Below are 22,543 nucleotides of genomic sequence, written 5' to 3'. Positions count from 1 at the left end.
TGTAATGGCTATGGTAAAATGACCGCTTGAGACGAGGTGTACTATAACATGTTGCTGAGCAGCTGTCCTTCTTGAATGTAGCTTACATGTGTAAGCATAGTTTAGTAATTAGGCAAGTAATAACATCATCTATGTCTGCACATTGAACTCAGTTCAAGAACATTTCCTCAACAGCTACAGTAATCCCAGTTCCTCAATCGTTTTCTGCCTGTTCTCATTCGTATGGTCACGCCCCTCGACGTCTGATACCGAAGCACAAGGCACCCTTTAGCGTCTGTATGAGACGCAGCGGGCTTTCAAGTAACTGCAATGTAAACCCATCCGCGTCAATATTATATTAACCCTCAGAGAAAGTGGTCTGGGAGCGTGGTGATGTAGTTTAAAGGGCGAACAACGAGTGGGAGGGCAGCTGGATGGGTCCAACAAACACGGGGCTGTCATCCAGGAGAGCGCTGATCGTGTCCCGTGTGAAACCAACAACGTGTTGAAAGGTTCACTTTCACATTACAAACGCAGTAGTTTTAAGCCAAACCATGAAGTTTTTTCCTAAACCTAAACAAGTGTATTTGTTGACGTTGACAGGTTAACCATGTGTTTACTGCGATTGTAATGGAGCGTCATAGTTTGACACGCTGGGCTACCCAGTGGGCTAGAAAGTGACGCCAAGGGGCCCTGACTAAGCTTCAGTATGTGGGATGAGAACGGTTTGTCATTTTCTACAATGCTCCTACGACAAAGAAGATATAGTTGTTGAATTCTGATAAAATTATCAGAAAATGATTCACCTTAGATTGTAGATAGAAAACCCAAGTATCTTTCGGCATCATAAAGCAAGTGTAAATACATACACACAGTTGTGCTGATAGATTTTGCTCCAGCGGACCACACACAGCTCAGGGAAAACAGAAGTGATGGTAGAATAATTTTACATATATCTTTACAAAACATGTGCAACGCATCCTATTGGATATGTATCACTCTCACTTTTTATCATGTCAGCACCATCTTGTGTTCCACTATTTATTCCCATGCTGTGATGGGCTCCTATGTGCAAACTGTACTAAATCAAAATAGAAGTCTAGGCTTTGCAACCTCCCCTTTACTTAGAAAAAAAATCCCCACTACAGAGAGATGATAGTTGTCATCTGCACATGGTAAAAGCAACCCAATCTCATGAGAGGGCGTATAAATAGCATGACATTACAAGGACATGCCACGTGTCATGAGGACGCATTTTAGCGTTTTTTTCGCGTGTCATTTGTACAGAAATGTCCGCAGATAGGTTTAGGCAACAAAACCACTTAGTTAGGTTTAGGAAAAACGTCATGGTTGGGCTTAAAATAAGTATGGAAACAACGTAACATCAGTACAAAAGACACATCACAAACGTCACAAACTTACAAAACCAAACACCGGTCTCCTGGTTGAAAGTCCAGGTTTTGTTGGACCCATCCATCTCGCCTCCCACCATAAGCAGCCTTTCTCCTTTTTTATTCTACATCACTAGCTCTGAGCGTAGCATATTTACACAGATGCATTTACATTGTGTACAAATGACACGCCAAAAGCAAGAACGGTGGTCTTATTACACGCTTTTGTCTTGCACATTATCGTCATTTATTCACCTTTTTGTGCGACTGGGCTTTGTAAAAGGCACCGTTATGAGTTCAGTAAATCTTGCAATAATTAAATTCAATATAAATCTGTGGCAAGAAAAACCTAAAACAATCCGACTACTTTCCCTTCAGCGAAAAGAAGAAGACACTTTTCACACACTCCCTAACGTTGTTTGAATGATGAACATAATATAATCTGTGTTTTGTGCCTTCTACAAGATTTTTGTAGTTGTGATTAGATTCAGCTTTAAGTTATTTGAATCACAGCCCGTTTCTAAGATAGATAGAACAGAATTATAGTTTTATTAAGTAAAATGATTCATAATAATTCAAAACTTTTCTGGTTAAAGCAACATAAGTTTTCGCCATGATAGAATCATTATTACTGCGTTTCATTTTTGTTAAATGTGTCAATGATTTCAGGTAGACCGATGGATTTTGAGCACTTTCTTAATATAAAATGAAAGAAATATTTAATTCCAACTCAAGAATGGTTAAAGACATGTTGTCAGCTTTATATTTTTTATTACACCAGGCCCTTTTACCATATATGTACAATATTACACATCTTCCTAATGGTATCTGATAGGCCAGTGCACAGCACATCACATTCAAAAAGGCACAGTTCAAAGAAAATCACAAAATAGTTTTTACATGAGCAAGAAATACACATTTTGTGTAATAACACTCACAAAATAGGTGGGATTTTAGGGTTTTAACAGTCTTTATCATGAGGTATTTAGCTTAAAGCAGGCAGCAGCGTTGTGATGGTGGATCCTGACTTTGGCCTCCAGTCCATGTACTGCTCTCCGGCCCTCTCCTCAGTCCTCTTCCCCATCGTCAGGATCCCTGCTGCCTGGTTCCTGGAGCCCTGGAGGAGCTGGTGGAGACGGCTCTGCAAACTGTGCTCGTCCTCTCCCCGTTTACCCAGAGTGAGGATGCCGGCGGCGGCGTCCCCTGTGAGCGTCCCTCCAAAGTTCTGGCTGCCAGAGCGACACAGCAACACGTAGAGGCGACAGGAGCGAGCTGGTTGTCTGCAGCAATCAGACATGCTGTGAGCATCACAGGCCAGTTGAGACAGCAGCAACATCAGGACCAGCACCAGGACTTTCTGCTGGGCAAAAAGAGATCCGTTTACACACAAATAAACTGACACAAGAATACGATCTGCAGGAGTAAAAAACCTACAGAAATAATTCTTTAAGAATTATTTATTGCACCAGGCTCAAAATGTATAGTTCATATGAATCACTGAATTTCCAATAATTATTCTTTAAAATAAAAACCATAACCTCCAGTCAGGGATATATAGGAGTATCACCATGAGCAACTGTTAAGATAATGGTACTGTGCACAATTATGTATCCATGCATAAAGGATATGAATCTGAATTTTTAGCTATATTTCACTAGTACTGTGAAGTATTGTGTGTCATAATAAGCCTGTAATGCTCAAAAGTTTTTTTTTACACTTATTTTTGTTTATTTTTTTATGGAACCAGATAAAACAGAGCGGCATAGCCCATTTGCAACCATTGTCCTTATCATAGACAATGATACAAAAACTGTACAGGGATATAAAATACAAATGACTATGAACTAGGTGAAATACAATGTAATAGCATTGATTACACATTACTACACCCCTCAGAAAGTGTTTTTAAAATGTCCCAGTTAGGATCCATATTGATCTCTGCTCTAACAGAGAAAAAGAGGTTTTGTAGGAGAGGACGCCCTACAGTCCCCCTGAAAAGCAACCCAAGTACAATAATATAATCAGCTGATTCTATCTGGGTGAGGATAAGAAAATAGATCAACCACAAACAAACTCATAAATGAGTAACCGCCCTTATGCAACTTTTAAAAACCATGAACTTGTGATGTCAAACACATCTCTCATTAATATTGAAATAAAGAATAAATAGAGCTGCAGCTTTACCCTGTTAGACGTGTCCGTCCCAGCCGCTCTGTGGAAGTTGGAGGGGAACCACGGCATCTTTGTGTGGAGGGGAGTCATCTGATCTTCTGATCTCCCCAGGGGAAGAATAGTGTCTTTTATATTGTCCTGTGGTGTCCACGTCGATGGACGTCATTCAGGCCAACCACAAATATGACACAATAACACTAATTCTGCTTTTTGCTCATTTGAAGGGTTCGCTCATTGCCGTTAATTAGCCGCCTGTGGCAGACCATCTCCAAGGCACTACTCTGGACCTTTGATGAACTACAGATATTTCTTTGTGGCCGCATGCCAGAGGTTTATGAAGACATACCATTATGATGAGTGCTGAGGGACGGAAGTCAATTAGCTGATGTGTCCTACCAGTTGTAAAATATAAATATATATATATTAAAAAAGCCCAGACGCCCTTTCTCAGAGCTAATGACGAGCTCATTCAAAAGTCACACTAATTAGGTTCTATGGGCTTTATTCTCTCGTACAAAAGGCGCCGTACTGACACATCAAGACCACACCAACTGTTTGGTCTTACTCCTACACAGAGTTGATGAATCTACGGGCCCACGGCTGAAAAAGACCCCAAAAGTTACTTATGAGAATGCTGGCACGCTCATAAATAAACATAACAGGATAACAACAATCACTTGAAAGCAAGTATTGACTTTCAGATCGTTGTTTTTCCCTCCTCACATCCTCATTTATTTAATATCTGTTGCCATCTTATGGACAACAGGAAGCATTGCTTTAAATAGGCAAACTCATTTATGATCAAATAAATGTCTTCCTTCTTGTTTAGTGATAAGAAATGCATCTTAGATCAAGAGAATTAACATCACAGCATCGTGGTGCATCAAAAGCAATCAATAAAGGCTTCCAAAAGCTTTATTGATTGCTTTAGATTCACTCAGAGAGATGCTTTCAAAATGCTCTAAAAGAATCAGCGATGTCAGTTTGAACGCAATCAAAAAAGTCACTTCACTCACAGTCAGTCCTCAGTAACATATCTGTCCAGGTACTGATTGATACTTTGCTGAAAGTCAAGTCAAACAACAGAGAAAGGGCATATTTAGAGTTGTTCCGATACTGTCTGATACCAGATGTATCAGTCTATGCACCGATCTGATACCATCATTTATCAACCCAGCAAAAACATGTTTAACCCGGAAATCAATTCTTCTTCACCGCTCCAGAACAGTAGCCTTCACTGTGCTGTCGCCCTGGATGTATCATGGCTGAAACTACTGTTTTAGAGCAGAGAAGAAGAACTGATCGCTTGCCACGTAACGATAGCAAACAACAACAGTGCGGTGCTAGTGGAGAGTGTAACGGTAACGGCAGTCAAAGCGAGGAAAGTGTCACTCATTTGGCAATATTCACAGTGGAAAATTCAACAAGCTGTTAAATAATAATAATGATAACAATATATGTATTTTCATCACGCTGGTATTGGATTGGTACTCTATATTGGCAGATGCCGCAAGCGGTATCGGGAAGGAAAGCATGGTATCGGAACATCTTTAGGCACATTTAACATCCTTGTATGTATAAAGTCATTAAAGAGAAATGAATCGGAGGAGACGGGATAAACAATGAAGCCAGTTTTAATGGGCCACTTAAAGGAGCTCTTACAGAATCCACACTCACTTTGCAGTGAAACACGTGTCAGGTTATTGTTTGACCCCCGTGTTGTGGCGCTAACCAGTAACAATCCCTCGCTCCAGTCCCACATTCACTGGTTTGTCCTGATCGGCACCACAGAACAACAGGTGTCAAACCACTGTCTATGTGGAAGTAATGCTAAAAAACAAAAAAAGAATATCAATAGAACTAACAACAGTTATTATAATATCAATCATTAATGTCTGTGTCTGCAAGAATTATTATAGCAATATATGTTCCCTTCGTACATTTTACATACAGTTTACATCTATATTCACTTTATTTTGTGTTTTTATTGACAGCAGTACCATGTTCTCTGTTGACCTTTGACCTCTAACAGGCCGGGTCATATGTTCCAGTTGTGATTGGCTGGTGAGCTCCGCCACTTACAGTACGGACGCTACGCCCTGGGGACCAAAACACCGACTCACGTTAACATCACACACAGCCCCTGGGGGGGAGACAAGGAGACCCTGCGGGGAGAGTCCGGGGAATGCTGAAGAACCTAAATTCCTATGAAATGACGCGGGAGATGTGCGGCGTTCGCTCGATGGAGGTTGGCGCCAGCGAGAAGAGCAACGATGTGATCGGCAGCTGCAGTTTTTTTTTTTTATTATTTTGGGCTCTACAGCTTCCTGGTTTGTGCTGAAATGGACATCTGTGACGCCTACAGAGCTCATCCTAGTTAAGCTGCTCTACGCTGTGCGCTTTAAATGAGAATGGCCTCCTATTCGTTGAAAGGAGTGAAGGTTGGCTTTAAAATGTGAGAGGGAGAGTGTGTGAGCGTGAAAAAATAAAAAGCTCAAAGACATGCCGAGGAGTCTCTGGAAATGAAAAGGCAAATTTGTGGCAAAAAAATGCCAATGTGAGGTAAAGCCTGTACCCACAGAGCTAGAGTACATAATGGAGGGGCATGTAACTAGCACTGCCCAGAGAGAGACGGGGATATCGGACTGATCCATCCTGCACAAACACACACCAGAAGTTTGTTACCAGCTGTTACCCTTTTCACAAGAGAGAAGACAGAAGAGACCTGAACTTCCTGGCTCAGATGGAAGATTATCTTCCAAATCCACGACAGAGAAGAGTAAACATCGTCCTTCCAGTTTTCCATCCCGTTTAGAAATGTGTGATTGAAGTGTGAGGTCTCTCTTTCTTTTCTCCTTCTGGCCAACTCAGACTTGCGTCTCGCTTCTAACGCGACGAGTCTTCCTCACCATCATCATCTCTTTAATCCTCTCAGCCACTTCCTCCATCTCCTTGTCCTTACTGGCCTCCCGCTTTTCTCCTACGCCCTTCTCCATCTCCATCTCGCTCTCTCCGTCTCTCTTTGGGTGGGATTCTCTGTGGGCACAGGCTGCGGGTCAGCAGGATCCCGCCGGATCGTCACTGACCATCCCTTTCTCGGGGACGGCGTCCGGAGGTCCCGCTGCCCTCTGCTGCTGGCTCTGGTACTGGAGCTGGAGCTGGGTTAGCGGTGGAGGCTGAGTATAAGCCGGTGGTTTTGAAAGAGTTTGAACCAGAGGAAAGGGTGGTAGCTGGGGGTGTTGCTGATGGAGATAAGCCTGAGGTGCCGTCTGGGTTTGGGGCTGAGGTTGGGACGGGTGCGGTGGAGGAAGAGGCTGTGGGTGGGTCCTGGCCTGCGGCAGCTGCTGTATCTGGACCTGCTGTGGCTGGTGGTGAGGGTGATGCTGCAGCTGCGGGGAAGCCGCTCCGTTCTTACTGAGACCACAGGACTGAGCTGCACAGTGGATCTGACGCAGGGTGTCCAGCGCCTCGCTCTTAGCGTGCTTCAGCAGGTCTGCCTGGCCCTGAGATCGAGACAGAGAGAAACAGAAAGAGAGGCCGCTTTGTTAACAACACGTCGCGACAAAAATAGCAGGAAACATCTTTGATATCCGTTCCCTTAGGGCTGCTTTAACGTACAGTCTATCTGAGTTAGATAACATCAGCTAGTTCTGTGCTACCTTTATTGGCCTGGAGCCTCATTACAGAAAAATACCCTAACTGCTTGTCCTATCTTAACTTAAGTTTCAAAGACATGAAAAATCCTATTGTCCTATTAGAGATGTGATTCCTAAATTCATGGCTGTGTCCTATCATATCTCAGACCTCCTATCTTATATTAAAGGGATTGTTCGGGTGTTTTGAAGTGGGGCTGTAGCGACACCGGAGCAAAGCAATGTATTGCTGTGGAAGGGGACAGCAGAAAAACATATTTTAGCCACCTAAAAGAAAAGTTCACTCAAAACACACACACACACACACACACACACACACACACACAAACAATTGACTCAGTTTGTTTCAATACCGTGGATAAGCAAATGTATACGGTATGATAACCGTCAACTTTCATACCACAGTATACCTTGATACCGGTATACCGTCATGTTGTTCAACATCTTCATTGTCATAATGACCTAACAACAGTTATTTTTTAGGACAGAGTCTATGCCATCGTAACTTCCTAACTAGTGAAATCCCAAAGTTAGGGCTGTTCTGTAATAGCTAAATTCTTATCCTAAGAGAAGATAGGAGTTTGTCCCTGAATGTAGTTAGGAAACATGTTTCTGTAATACCAGAAATCCTAAATGTCATCCTCAACTGAGATAAGATAGGATTTCAGCCCCCTGGTGTCTTTTGAAAAAGAGATTTTAATCTCAAAAGGACCTTAACCTCGTTGAATAAAAATGAAATAAGGGGGATTTTGTTTTTCCTTAGTGCATTAACTTGTAAGATGCAGAAGGGGGCAGTATAAAGCCACTGAATGAAAGCCTCTGGTTGCCTGCCAACCCTTCATACTGCTCCTCTCAGCTGCTGAACAGTGCTGTCATATGGTGATAATGTTATACTACATTTCTGCTCTTTATTTGGGAGCACCCCAGAGACGGATCCCTGCCATATGTGGAGGAAGTGGTCAGGGCAGGCATCCTGCTTTTACAGCACTGTCGAGTCAATCCGGGCCACTGACGTGGCTGCCTGCCACCTTAAGCTAGCCGTCTCTGCCATGTGGAAATGTGGTCGAGTCTTCTCCACAGGCGGTTATTTCTGTGTGTGAGAGGTGCTTATATTATTAGAACTGGCCAAAGGAAAAAAAAGACCACATGCTTTTTACAAACTCCACCTCTACAGTCTTGACTCTTTCCCTCAGGCCTCGCCACACCCCCGTCTCTTTCAGCGTGTCCGGTCCGACGCTTTCTTTACTCCACCATCTGTTCTCAAACAAGTTGTAAGCAGTTGTGAATCTGTCTATCTTCCCCCCCCTACCTCTCACTGAACTTCAGCCTGGACTTGGTCTGACCCGATGTGACAGCTCATTAAGTTAACATCCCTATGAAGAGGCATAGAATGACCCGTTCTGCACCAGACTGAAGTGTGCTGTAAATGAAAGGGAGAGCGTTCTCAGTGCCACACGAAGCAGACACAGCGGTCTGACATATTGCAGAATGAGTAAAGGTGCTGCCCTGCACACAGCGACCCAACGCTCTACTCCCAGGTGATGTTAATACGCTGCAAGTACCTGGGCCCCTCCGGCACGCCAAACACGAGCATGAATAAGTCATATGTTTGAAAAAATACTGAAATTATGTAAGTCATGACTCACCAGGCATAAAATAAGACAGCGAGGAGACGGTTCTGTGCTGCCAGAGAGCCAAATCACGACGTATTCGGGTGCATTCACCAGCTGGCCTGAAGCTATCCGTGGGGGGCTAAGCCCAAAGCAAGGGCAGCCACCAAATCCCCCCACTATATCCTCATTAAATTCCCTCCTAATCTCCTACTTGTTTATCAAAATCAATCCATCCCCTTGATAGAAATTGGACACTCAATAACCGGCTTTTACTGTAGATTATTTTTAAGGTTGTAGATAGAGAGTGGTGCGTGATTCCCAGTTGAACTATATAGAACAAAACAAATCTATTATTAGCTCAAGAGTGAAACAGCATAAAAATGAGTGCAGGAAAGACAAAAGGGAGCCAGAGTTACGATTGTATAGCAGAAAATCTGAGCCACTTCAGCAGGGGCTTGATTAGTTATGTAATAAAATGCCTCAAACAGTTAATTACAGTAGAAAGTACAATGTTGAGTGATTTGGGAGACAACAAGGATTTTTTTTGAGCATGTTATTCTTCTTAAAAATGAACCACAATATGCTTGACACTTGCTTCAAAGCCTCTCCTTCTATCTCTCTGGTTTTGCTTTTCTTTTGGCAGCGAGGTAAGTGACAGGGTGGTATGACTGGTAGAAACGGGCAAATACCCTCATGACCCTCATCACCATGACAGCTCTGATCTGACTGTCAAAGTAAGGGTTTGAGAGAGGGAGAGAGAGAGTACACGACTGTTTCTCTCGACTGTTTCCCCCACCATCTACCAGGAGCCTGCTGAGGATCTGGAGAGGATGACAGGTGAAATATCTGCGCACGGCTGCCAGCCTTGGCAAACACGCACCAGGCTCTCACCAAATGTTCAGTATGAGACACAGCTTACAACCGAAGAATGGGAGGAGGAGGAAGAGGAGGAGGAGGAGGGGTTGTGTGTGCACGCCAAGATGCCTTCATGTTGAGAATGTGGCTCATCGGAAAAAAATTAGAGGACGAAAGAGGGAAGTGTGTGATGGAGAGACAAGGCGGGGATGGGAGGAGTTCGGGGGTGATGGAGGGAGTGCCGGTGAGAAAGGGATTATGTTCGGGTGTCCACCTGTTATGCCATGAAGCTTAATTAAGATAAATCTTGCTGTTGCACATACGGCTGCTATATTAACACAAGAAAAAAAGCAACACAAATGCTTTTAACACTGATTTATTGGTGCTTTAGCCATCACCTTCACTAGTGCTGAAACGTTTAGTCGGTTAAGGCCCTGACACACCAAGCCGACCGTCGGCTGTTGGACAGTTTGGGGCCGTCGGTGAGCACTAGTTTTTGCGGTGTGTCCCGCACTGTCAGATCTAGTCTGCCTGCATCAGAGGCTTTTTGGCCAATTCAACATGTTCAATCGGCGGCGGAGCTCGTCGGTGAGAGAAATCAATCTGATTGGCTGTTTGGCAACTTAAGGGAATGAGTGCACAAGAAGAGAAACGGAAATGAAGAAAGCAAGCCAACGAGCACACAGAGGGCTCTTCCCATTTTTCATCTTCATCCCATCTGATCATTCTAATACACAGATATTTCCACAACGACATGGCCATCTGGAAGGAGGCTAAGTGGTGAGTGAGAGTGGTGTGAAAATGGTCGGCAAACGCCGCTTTATTTCATGTACGTATCATAACAACGGCTTGTATATCCGCCGTCCTCGGTCTTCCGGTTTTGCTTTTAAATGACAAAAACAGACTTCCACTTCCACTTCTGGTGTGGAGAGTTATTTCATCTCACGCAGGCGCAGAACATACGTGCTAGTTGGCTGTAGTCTTTGTGCAACTTGTCGGCCAAGACAAAGGCGACAGGAGGCGATGCAACAGTCTCTGATGTTGTTTTTTTGTGTCTGGGACTTAACAGGACTGTCCTCGACCAAAGAAATTCCTAGTCCACTAACACTCATACGATTTTGTTGACTAATTGATTAGTTGATTTAATCGACAGATCTGTAAAACTGAGTTTCTCCACAAAGAATCACACAAAAGCACCACTTTAAATCTAGTGTTTACCAGATGTGCTCATAAGTTTCTTAGAAATTAATTCAGCAAGAAAAAGCATAAAAAATGACTAATCGACTAAAGAAATCTCAGTCGACTAAGACCAAAATAACTGATATGTCGACTAATCAATTTAGAGGGAGCAGCCCATGTCAGTTAATCAATGAGTCACAAATGTAGCGGAAACAGATTTGATAATCATTAATCATTTAATCATTTATCAACCTAGTTGTTTCCAGTATCCTAAATTTGAGAATGCTGTTGCTTTTATTATTAACTGTTTTATATCATTGTAAATTAAATAGGTTAAGACAGTTAGTCGGGAAAAACAAACAGTCTAAAGATGCAACACTGATTTCTGGGTATTTGTTCACAGATTAAACTGTTAATCAGTTAATTGAAACATTTATCATTAACAAATTAATAGTTAGTTGAGGCCCTAATAACTATCTTCCTGTCTGAAAAGGCAGAGAAAGAATCTAACATCGACCTAACCTGACACTCAAGCAAAAAGCTGAGCCGAGGGAGCTTCTTCACTCAATACTAAATGATTTCAGGGTGATGAGATGAGATAAAAATATCCTGGCTGCTCTGTCCTTACTTAGCAAAACAGGCCCCACTGTGCAGAGCAGCATGTGGTGTTTTATCAGCGCTGGTATTACCATCACTGTTCACAGAGGCAGAGAGAGGAGGGCGTTGGGCAGCCTTATCTCACCGTGTCACGGGAGAGGCACAGACAAGAAAGCATTTTGCTGAGCATCATCTTCAAGGCATGTTCAAGGGACCCGATGTACCCTTATGAGGAATAAAAGCGCAGCATGTACGTGTCTACAAAACAAGTGTGAACAATCCTATCATGTCTTGTCAAGACGGTTACATGAGCAAATAAATAAAACAGTGTTTAGAATCAGCAGTAATTAATTAAGAGATTAAGGGATTAGAGAGGAGGCGAATACAATTAGCCCAGAGAGCTTTCTTAAGACACCATGTAGTCTAATCTCAGCAACGGAATCTGGGATTTCTTATCCTGCTGATTATAGTCTCCAAATAATCTCACATGTCAACATCAATCAAAGGTATTAACCAGTACTTGACACAAATACACACACACATATATATATATTTATATATATCCGTCTCACCTTGAGGACAGTGATGTTCCAGGCGTAGCTCTCCATCGCCTTCTGAAGTTTGCGGCCTTTCAGACCCTCCTTTGCTCCGATGCGATGCAGGTCCTCATGGAAGTCCAGACCTGGACACAGACACACAGGACATGTGAATTATAAAAATGATACGCATTATAAGTTTAACACCATGGACTGTACATAAAGATGGACATATGCGTCTCCACTTCCTCCCAATGTACAGAAGTGAAGCCGGTATCGAGGTCACCCGACCGAACACATCGCGAGCCGAGCGCAGCCGGAGCTCGTCAGCGAGAGAGTCTCACAGCTGTCAATCATGACGTCTCACCACCTTTTTATAGCATCAAATAACTAATTAAAACCAAATTTATCAGAAAAACTAACACTTGAACATTAGGGCTGTCAACACTAATTTGTTTTAACGCCACTTATTTCTTCAGCACATTAACACAACTTGTGATTCTTAGGTTGTAACGCACTCAGTTTTAAAGCTAAAGTGAAGATACTGGCATCATATGAAACTAGAAAACTTAAGGAATACATTGGTACCAACCATCATACTAGCTTAAAAAAGTTTCATACCTTTTTTTTCAAAGGGGTCCCTTGACCTGAAAATGGGTTCTCTGGGTACCCACGAGTCTCTCCTTTACAGACATGCTCACTTTATGATAATCACATGCAGTTTGGGGCAAGTCATAGTCAAGTCAGCAAATGCTAAATGCAGTACCTGTGGGGGTTTCTGGACAATAATTGTCATTGAGAGCACAGAAGTATTTAAGAATAGGAGTTATGCAGAGCGTGCATACCTCAGACAAGGAAGGACAATCCTCTAGATTTGTTCTTTTAGAAGATACCTTTTTAACTTCCTGTACATAAAACACCAACATGTTCTCAATAATAACAAAAATCCTTAAAGGTGTATTAGTTCTGCACATGGATCCAGATTCATGAATCACTTGTTCCTAAACTTTCCATCAAGTTTAAGTGAAACCTGTTCAACAACATGCATCTGTTAACTAACAAACAGAACTAAAAACAGAACATCCCTAAAGACGGTACGGTACGGTCACTTTTTCACTGTAGAACAAAAGACATCTAGCTCCTCTCGAGCTCCTTAAAGGCCACAACAGCAGTTCACCATTCAATGTGATGCATTGCTACAGTAATGGGGGTAAAATTGAGGTAGTGCAACGCAGGCTAACCTTTAATTAGTCTATCAGTAGGTCCGGCTTCATTTAGCCCACGCAGACCATTACTAATCCTCTAGGCTTTAAGAACAAACTCCTCCTAAAGCCACTGGCCATCTGCCACTCCAGCTTTGACTCACTGCAAAGACATTGAAGATACATAATACGCTATAATTCACAAAAAGCCCATCATCACAAGTCATTCATTCTTTAGTCCCCAGCTCTTTTCAGTGACTGGTAGGCAGATACCTCAACTGTTGGCAGGAGAAGTCTTTAATTAAATTGATTTTTGTTGGAGAGCAGGAGAATTACCTCAGCCCAGTGGCAGACTCCTGCTTGTTTTTTGAAAAATAACTCTGGACTCCATCCTCGTTCCACGGGAAGAGATAAACAGAGACATTCAATATTGAATAATAAAATCCTTTGGTTTAATATTCAGTGCTCCGCTTACAATTTGCACTACAAAAGTGTCTAGTCATGCAGTTACACTGTCTCCCACTGCACTAAACTGTTTTGTTGTTGTTCTTGGAGAGTATCTTGATTCAAGCATCAGGGCTCGACTGTACAAACGCCTCCAAACCAAAATTACAATACTTATTCTATTTTTTCTTTTAGATTAGTTTTAGTTTTCGGAGTGTGTTTGTTAGTTTTAGTTTCAGTTTTTTCAGAAAGGTTTAATTTTATTTTTTATATACAGTATTTCGTTTTTTTTTGTTGTTAGGACCAGCTATAATGTCTCAGAAGTTTGTAGTTACATATACATACAAAATACATTGATGGAGAACTGTGTAGGTATGGCCATAATGTTTAATGTTTACAGTAATCTTTGTAGTACTTTAGTGTCCGATGTGACACAATTGCGGCAAAGCGCCGTCTCCTAGAAGGTCAAGTCCGTTCAGTTTCTGTGGTTCAATGTCACGAGAAGGAAATTCATGCTGTTTCCTTTTTTCGGTAGTGATATATCATAGCTAAAAAACTAAAACGGAAATTAATTTACATTCATTTTTAGGGTCAGCGTAGAGAACATTTAAACATTTACAAGGTACCACAAATCCCTGTCTTACCAAACTCCTGTTCAAAATCCTGTACTCTAGGCTATAACTCACTTCACTCACATCATCTGAACTGTATGTACTGTATGCCCCAATACTAGAGCTCCAACGATTAATCGATCGAGTTGTTAATTATTAAATGAATCGCCAGCTATTTTGATAAGTGGTTAATCGGTTTGAGTAATTTTTTAAGAGAAAAAAATGTCTAAATTCTCTGATTCCAGCTTCTTAAACGTGAATATTTTCTGGTTTCTTTACTCCTCTATGACAGTAAACTGAATATCTTTGAGTTGTGGACAAAACAAGACATTTGAGGATGTCATTTTGGGCTTCGGGAAACACTGATCGACATTTTTCACCATTTTCTGACATTTTATAGACCAAACAATTAACCGATTAATCGAGAAAATAATCGACAGATTCATCGACAATGAAAATAATCGTTAGTTGCAGCCCTACTCAATGCACATCTCAACCCAGTTGTCTTTGAACCACACCACGCATGCAAATGTCATTCCAGCAACTTCACATAATTGTATGTTTGACACTCACGATAAGAACATTTTCCAAAATAATCTGCAGCACACTTAAAACAGATCAAAAGGCCGAAAAGTAAATACAGAAAATATGATCTCTGGCCTTCAGTGCACATCAGACTCAACATCACAAAAAAAAGAGCAAGGACCCCTGTTGTTCTTTAATTTCCATATAATTGCTGATGTAGAGCCCTTTGCAGAATCTCTCTCTCTGAGCCTGAAAGTTGTGTTAACAGGGTTTAGGGCTGATTTGATCTTGTAATCTGGTGTAGTTAATGGGCTGCTGCTGGTGCAGAGCTGAGCCGAGGCGATCGCAGGACTTGGGGAGAAAGGCAGACAGAGAGCTGAATAAGAGATGAAATTAGCTGGAGGCGGCTCGTCGCAATACTTCAAGCATTTAATTTCCCAATTATTAAGCATTTCCTTCCCCCAACAGTCACACAGTTGCTGTTCCTTACTGTCACTTAAACTAATAGTAATAAACAAAATGTGGCCCCGGTGGCACACTCTGATGAAACGGGATCTTATGCTTTGCTTCTCTACTGGAAAGAGAGAAATCAAGACAGACAGGAAGACTGAGGGGACATCAACATGTCTTTTCTGAGTAGACACATACATGCAGACAAAAAAAACACACGCCTCAGTAAAGGCTTACAGTCTCTGCATAGAGCAGAAAAGGGTTTTTGCCTTTGTAATGAGTACTGCAGCAGCTCCTCCAAATACACATGCACAGAATAAGAGACAGCTACAGGCAGAGAGAAAGAGGAAGGTAAGTAAATAATGAAATCAAACAGAATCTCCAAACAGGACCCGATGAAAAGAAATGATGAAAACAAGGATGGGAAAAGGGGGTGAGGAGGAGATGCATGCAGTCAGATCAGTGTTTCATTAATTTATCAAGTCACACACGCTGCAGAGCCCGGGCAGAATATCATGACTGGAAATAGAGGATGGGAATTTTCACAGGAAAACAATGACGGTACAAAGCCAAGGAAGATAAAGGGAGGGAGAGGTCTTTATCCTTGGATATCTATTGGTAATGGAGCCCACATGGAGTCCAACCATTCCAACACAGTCGGAGTGGTCAGTTAGAGGAGGGAGTCTTTGCGTGGAAAGAGGACATCAATAAATAAACACAGTCAGGCTTGTTGCAGGAAGGCAGCAGCTCCCAAACGCATGCAGTGAGCTTGCACCTGTTCAAGGCAAGATGATGGGCTGTATGCAAACCAGACGGCTGAACGCATCACACATGCAGAATACACAGAGATGCATGTTGTATCAATACATTAATGAAGCTCTGCCTCCTGTCAGCTGCTGTACAAGCATTTATAACTCAGAGGACTTGAGTTGTGACGTTTAAAATTGCAGAATCCTATTTTTGAAATGTCTATTGTTAGAAGTGCTGAAATGATCGGTTGATTAATTGATTTGTTGATTGACAGAAATAAATCAATAACAATTTAGATGACTGATTAAGTCAGGACAAGTGTCAAAAATCTATGATTCCCCTTTCACAAATGTGAAGATGTGCTGCTTTTCTCTATTTAATATTATTGTAAATTGAATATTGTTAGGTTTCAGACTGTTGATTACACATAAGACACAAGTAGAAGACATGACCTTGGACTTTTGGGATCGTGTGAAGGACATTTTCATTATTTTTGACTTTTAAAACATAACCAATAGATTGATAATGGATAATAATCACTCGTACTTTTTTTTTTTTACAGAACATTACTTCATTGTACTTACTTTTACAGGATTTTTCTAATGACAGTACGACAGATTCCTCCAATTCAAAATTCTTCAATAATGTAAAATTGACAGGATACAATATGTAAAAACATACAGTTTTTATTAAACAAGCAGGAGGGAATAGTGCATTAATTATTGGGGACTATAACCTCGCCCCTTTGCAGGAGATGTGGTGGAGCAGCCTCTCCGGACAGTGAACAGGAGATTATAGTGTTTTTGATAATTTTAACTGATAGAACTCTGATGATGTGTTTGAATTCAAAATTGATATTAATGAATTAATATTCAGGCAACTTGATCCCTGTGCGCTCTCACTGCACACCTGCTGTATAGGCCTATCTGTCTCTCCATGCAGTCACATCAGCCAGTGTACAGTGCACACACACAGACACACAGTGGAGGTGCCAGAGTGTGCATCCCAGCTGTCTATCTGGTCCCCCATTAGCGGTGTGTGTGATGGCGAGCCATCAATAGCGCCCAGGGGGGATCATCCAGCACCTCTCCATCCTCATCAACACGTCAGCTTCACTGCCCAAATTAAACTGATTAGCTGCAATAATGACTGGGCATAAACTGAACACAGGAAGGGGAAGAGGAGAGGAGAGGGAGGAGAGAAGTAAGAGCCATAGCAACACCAAAACTGTCCCACATCGCCGTCTCTCATCTCTACTGTATGAGTGGCGAATCTGCCAACGTGCCACTCATCCTACGTTGCTTAAGAGTAAAATGAATGGCAATTCAGGAGGTAAGAGGTGAGTTCAGGTCGCTCTCTTCAGATGGTCATTGTGATTATGGCTTTGTCACAACAGTGTTTTGCTGATGAGCAGAGCACACTTTTAATGGCTGTAGGGCAAACGTGTCACATCCAATCAAAAGCCTTAAATTAAGCTCAGAGGCAGCGCACGCACACACCGTACCCCATCCCATACTCTCTCTCCGATGCTGACAGCCTGTCCTCTAATAGCACCTTTTTTCCACTTCCCACACAGCCATTACACCAAAATTATACCTTTGGCTTCCGGATCGATCATACGGACAAAACCTTTAATTCCATGCAAATCCACCATTTCGCTCTTCATATGCCTCTGCTCTCTGATTCTCTGTCTGTGTTCAGGCTGCTGCTATTGTCATCCTCAGTCTCTCTACATAATCATAAGGCTTATGAGATGGCTTCTGACAGGTGCATTCAGCGCCTGTCAGTCTATCAAAAGAGGGAAAATCATGCTTTGCCAGGCATCACAAAAAGATGCAGCATTTTTTTGGGGGGAGTCATGAGTTCATCCCAATGTCCTCTGTGGGTTGTTCTGCTCTCTAGAGGATCAGAGATGTTTATAATGAACTGAGACACAGGCTAAACAAGACAGAGATGACAGAAAGAGGGAGAAAGCCCATTTAGGGAGATGTGATTTTGTTGTTGCAGAGAGACAGACGCGAGAGTCTGTGCTGCATTTCATTAGATCCACTGATTGTAAAATTAGATTGAAGTAGCTCAACCCTCTCAACCTTTCTACTTGTCATATATTCAGCATTATGAAGGTCAAGTTCAAGCACGTTTTAGATCAGTTTCTCACATTCTCCAGCAGCCCTGTGATTTCTAAGAATTATACAACACAATTAATCTAATTCGCTGTATTAGGCTAACTGTAATGCAATAATATAGCTATATAGATTAGGGCTGGGACAATACACCTATCTCCTGATTCGATACAATCAGGATACTTAGGTGCCGTATATATATGTTTTGCGTTTCGATATTAAAATTTATTGCGATTTCTGTTTTTTTAACACTAGACCATGGGGAAAAGTTGAATCATACACTTCTAGGGACTTTTACTTTGGAAAATATTTAAATTAATACAATAAAAATGTTTGATCTTCAGCATTTCGTCAGAGATGTGCTGAAGTCAAATATATCAGTCATTGTCAGGAATTATTTATTCAATTTTTTCCAGCAACCCAAAAATCAAAGAATAAAAACATTTCCCTCACAAATTAGTGGTAATTTCTGTTTAATTTATAAGGGAAATGTAATGTTTTATACTTCTGGTTAATATAATCAAATCAATCTTATTTCCATATATGTATTTTGTATATACAGTTTTGTTAACACCTTATTTTGAAAACCGGACGTAGTCACATGTGTATACTTTCGCTAACTTTGCAAAGTCCGTAACTAGCTCTCCCGTTGGCTCCTTTCTTTTTATACAACCATGATCAGCTCCATCGGGGCCGTTTGAATGCATTTAACATAAATGTCAGTATATGGGTGCTCTACAGTTGTAGTAGTTGACCACGGAGATGAGAGTGACGGCTGGCTTGACCGCACATTACCATAATGTTTCCTGTCCATGATAGAGTTAGCATGCAGCTTGAGCCATGATGTCTAACTCTGCTTTTCCTGCAATGTGTGAAACCCAAAGTGTTTCCACACTTTACTGTATGTGTAGTGTTTACCACTTTGGATTTAAAATGTGACGGTGCAGGTCGTATCCCTGTGGACCCTCTGCCGTTTTCTACTTTCTCGTTTCAGCTGGCTGCGGTTTGCTTTGGTTTTTGGCAGATACGGAATGGATATGACGTCACATTACTCAGCATAAACTTGAATGAAGAAAAGATTGATTCTGGCTTTAAAAACTCAATTTCAAAAACGTAAAAAAGAAATTGCAATACATAGGTGAATCAATTTTTTTCCCACTCCATTTAATTTGCACTAAACCACACAGTTAAAACTAGACTTCAAACTCGTGGTGTAGGAGTAAAGAATAGTGTAGTGTAAAGAATTCTGCATATGTGCGAGCAAACGCAGCAGCAGACATAGAGACAACAGGGACCCGATGAGACAGGAAGCAGATGGAGGGGACAAAGAGCACGCTGAGTGAGGGAGCGGGACAGAAGTGTCTGCGTTTATATCGGAAAGCAATTACTTTATTAACGCAGGGGGGAGATTATTATAGCAGATCTAAAAATGTTGATTTACGGAGGCAGTATCAAGCATCATAATTTCCCCATCAAGCATTTTTCCCATCTTGAAATCCTCTTAATTAATATTCAAGCACTGCAAGCACAGATACAGATTCATATTTGCTTCTGCAGTCATGAATGGACAATATTTTTTACTGCCATGTTAGACTCTCTGAGCCAATCTTTAACTTTTAATTCCCTTACGCCAACGAGGTTGAATTTCATTAAAAGTTCAGAATTGTTATTTCCCAATTTTGATTTGAGGCAATAGGTTATATTATGTAGTATTTTAAAAGCTTAGTAATTAGATTTTGGTAAACAGTGCTGCTGAGGCCTCTATTTCTTTGGCAGTCTGTTGGAAAGTCACATTATGTCAGAGAAAAAGCTGCTATTTGTACATTTTATCTTTCTTCCGCCTCACGTATCGCAATCAAAACTACAACAAATGTCTGGAAGCATGAATGAACAGACATGGCAGTTATGTACATTTGCGAATGGCGGTGGTTTGGATCGAGGCGTGTGTGTCAGCGCTGGGGGCAGGGGAGTGGGAGTGGGTGATAGGGAAAGTGCTATGTTTGGCATGCAGCTGAGGCCTCTCAGGGCTGTCGCTCCAACCCTCAGCCTCGTTGTATCATTCTTACATAATGCTGCGCTTACGTGAAAAACCTTGTAACTCCAAATTTAGGAATTCCCATGTTTTCACTTCAATTGGATTGCGAGGATTACACGCTCCTCGAGAAGATGCTTCAACTCCCTGGGCTTTTGAGGGCCTTTCAGAATTAATAACTTAGAAACAAGCATGCTTGTGAGCATTAAAACAATATTCTTACTGGGGCTCCTGAAAGTTTGACATTTTGGAAGCACAAGGTTTTCAGCAGCAGTAAGCTGAGCAGCAGCAGTAAGCTGAGCAGCAGCCTCCGGTCTCCAGCTAGTATTGACACTGCTGCGAGTGTGTCTGTGGCTGTGTGGGGTTTAAGATCTGCTCAAGTCTGCAGTCATCGCCTTTGAAGATGCCTCCAGCTCTGGGCTGGGGAACCTCTGGGCCAGGGGACAACTCTGTGATTGAAACCCCAGTGGTCACCCCTCATCCCTGGGTAATAGCACAGCACCAATGTGAGCTTGGCTTATTGTGGTTGGGGGGAGAGCGAAGCATATGCCTGCCTCTGTGTGACTCCAGGGAGTAATGCTGGGCATAGCGGGCTTAAATTGGCTTATCGTCCTCAGGATATTGGGTTGGCATGTGCCAGTGAGTGAGCCTTCCCTGTCTACTTTGGGTTTATCACACACACAAACAACAAATGGCTTGTCATGTTTACACCCGCCATTACAAGCTCTGAATCTGTAGGTCCAACGCTGCCAGATGTACGATAATTATCATATTTGTATGATAATTCTGCCCTCTGCCCATTTTAATTCATTTCCGGATGAATCCCCACGTCTGTGTTTATGCATCTCTTCTCCCGCGCCCTGTTTCCAGGCATTCACCCTTGGCGTGGGCTATGATGTTGATGAACGTGACCCGCAAGCACGGCTGCTGGACGCTCATTTGAAGAGCACGAGAGATAGCTTTGAATGCACCAGTCAGCCCAGTTATTTATTTAATTAGTTTATGGCCTTAGCTGTTTTCATGCAGAATATGAACTGGCTTCCAGTCGTGCTGTCTTGTAATTTAATTTTGTCATAGCAGGCTAATACCTAAATTGTCAGACTGATGGAGTTATGGACACATACCCCCTTCCACACATAGCTACGTCAACTTGCTTAAAAAATAACAACAAAACAAAACAATGTGGGTAGATTTGTAGGTGTGTCAAAAAGCTGTTTAAATACATGTTTTGTAAACTTACTAGGGCTGTCAATCGACTAAAATATTGAATCGCAATTGATCGCATGATTGTCCATAGTTAATCACGATTAATCGCAAATTAATTGCACATTTTTTATCTGTTCAAAATGTACCTTAAAGGGAGATTTATCAAGTATTTATTACTCTTATCAACATGGGAGTGGGCAAATATGCTTGTTATTTAGCCTCCTTCTCAACAAGCTGGTATGACATGGTTGGTATCAATGGATTCCTTAGATTTTCTAGTTTCATATGATGCCATCTTCACTCTAGCTTTAAAAGCCCACTATAACCTAAAAATCGTATGTCGCATTAATGTGTTTAAGAAATTAGTGGCGTTAAAAAAAATTGCATTAACATTAACAGTCCTAAAACTTACACATTTACATCTGTTTGTTGTTGTGGTTAAGACTCGCGTACGATAAATTTCCTCAAAATATGAAAATGTTAAGCCTTTGCTGCGATTTAACATCTCCCATCTGGCAACGCTGTGTAGGTTTCACATTTGTCTCTTGGTTGCCTACAGCAGGAACGTGAGGTATAAACATGCAAAGTGAAGATGTCAGTATGTAAACTATGTGCTCCCATTTGAGGAGCTCTTCAGCAGAGGCACTGCTGCGTAGTAGGGAAGCTCAGCAAATGAGGAACAATTAGTGCTAAATGGAAAAGAGGCTGCAGGATTTCTTGATTTGAAGTCGTTTCTCTCTTAATGATCTTATTATGGTGAATTTTATCCTCACCCATAAAAGGCCAAACCTCTTATGGCATCCTTTTTAAAAACGCTTCTTTAATTCCATCCTTTTGCCGTCCCTCCCCCTCTCACCCCACTCTCTCCTCCTCTCAAAGGATGTTTATGTTCTCCTCCTCCTCCTGTAGCCCTTTTGTTTGTGTGGCTGGCTGATTGTTTTCACCTGCCCACTGACATGATAACTACTGGGTGCTGACTCACTGATGATGGCCTGTTCTATCGACAGCAGCCGATGCTGTAGCGGCGGATACACTACGCTCATTCTATTAGGCAGGAGGACACGACACATAATACGTTTGAAGGTTGCAGATGCGCGTTCTCACAGTGCTCGATTCAGCTGGACCGAAAGAGCAGAGCAGCTGAAACCATTCATCTTCTCAAATGAATTCATGTTGCTTTGCGTTGTATGATCTTATTTTTCTTAATAAAATTAAAGAAGTATAC

The 22,543-nt window shown here is 41.9% G+C and overlaps 2 protein-coding genes across 3 annotated transcripts in view; both read right to left on the bottom strand.

The window, feature by feature from the left end:
• Window positions 1-2,124: 2,124 nt before the first annotated feature.
• On the bottom strand, window positions 2,125-4,143 carry hcrt (hypocretin (orexin) neuropeptide precursor). Its single transcript, XM_037791520.1, has 2 exons — window positions 3,555-4,143; window positions 2,125-2,727 (listed from the first exon to the last, which is right to left on the bottom strand). Exons 1-2 carry the CDS (start codon window positions 3,630-3,632, stop codon window positions 2,356-2,358), a joined length of 450 nt encoding a protein of 149 aa, XP_037647448.1. The 5' UTR covers window positions 3,633-4,143; the 3' UTR covers window positions 2,125-2,355.
• Window positions 4,144-5,158: 1,015 nt separating this feature from the next.
• The window catches only part of si:ch211-210g13.5 (inactive phospholipase C-like protein 2), a 78,058-nt gene continuing 60,673 nt past the window's right edge, over window positions 5,159-22,543 (bottom strand). For both annotated transcript variants that reach the window (XM_037791517.1, XM_037791518.1), the window contains 2 exons: window positions 12,012-12,121; window positions 5,159-7,045 (listed from right to left, as the gene is read on the bottom strand). In XM_037791517.1, the coding sequence (XP_037647445.1) occupies window positions 6,599-7,045; window positions 12,012-12,121 (557 nt within the window). In that variant the 3' untranslated portion in view covers window positions 5,159-6,598. The remainder of the gene's footprint in view (window positions 7,046-12,011; window positions 12,122-22,543) is intronic.

This window comes from Sebastes umbrosus, chromosome 14 (genome assembly GCF_015220745.1).
Source record: "Sebastes umbrosus isolate fSebUmb1 chromosome 14, fSebUmb1.pri, whole genome shotgun sequence".
Taxonomy (NCBI): Eukaryota; Metazoa; Chordata; class Actinopteri; order Perciformes; family Sebastidae; genus Sebastes; species Sebastes umbrosus.
This window is presented reverse-complemented; position numbering and strand designations above follow the sequence as displayed.

Bases quoted from the DNA above. Each gene is read 5' to 3' on its own strand.
- hcrt (XM_037791520.1), bottom strand. From the start codon at position 3,632: ATGACTCCCCTCCACACAAAGATGCCGTGGTTCCCCTCCAACTTCCAC. The intron at 2,728-3,554 runs GTAAAGCTGCAG...TTTGCCCAGCAG, and splicing joins GGACGGACACGTCTAACAGG to AAAGTCCTGGTGCTGGTCCT.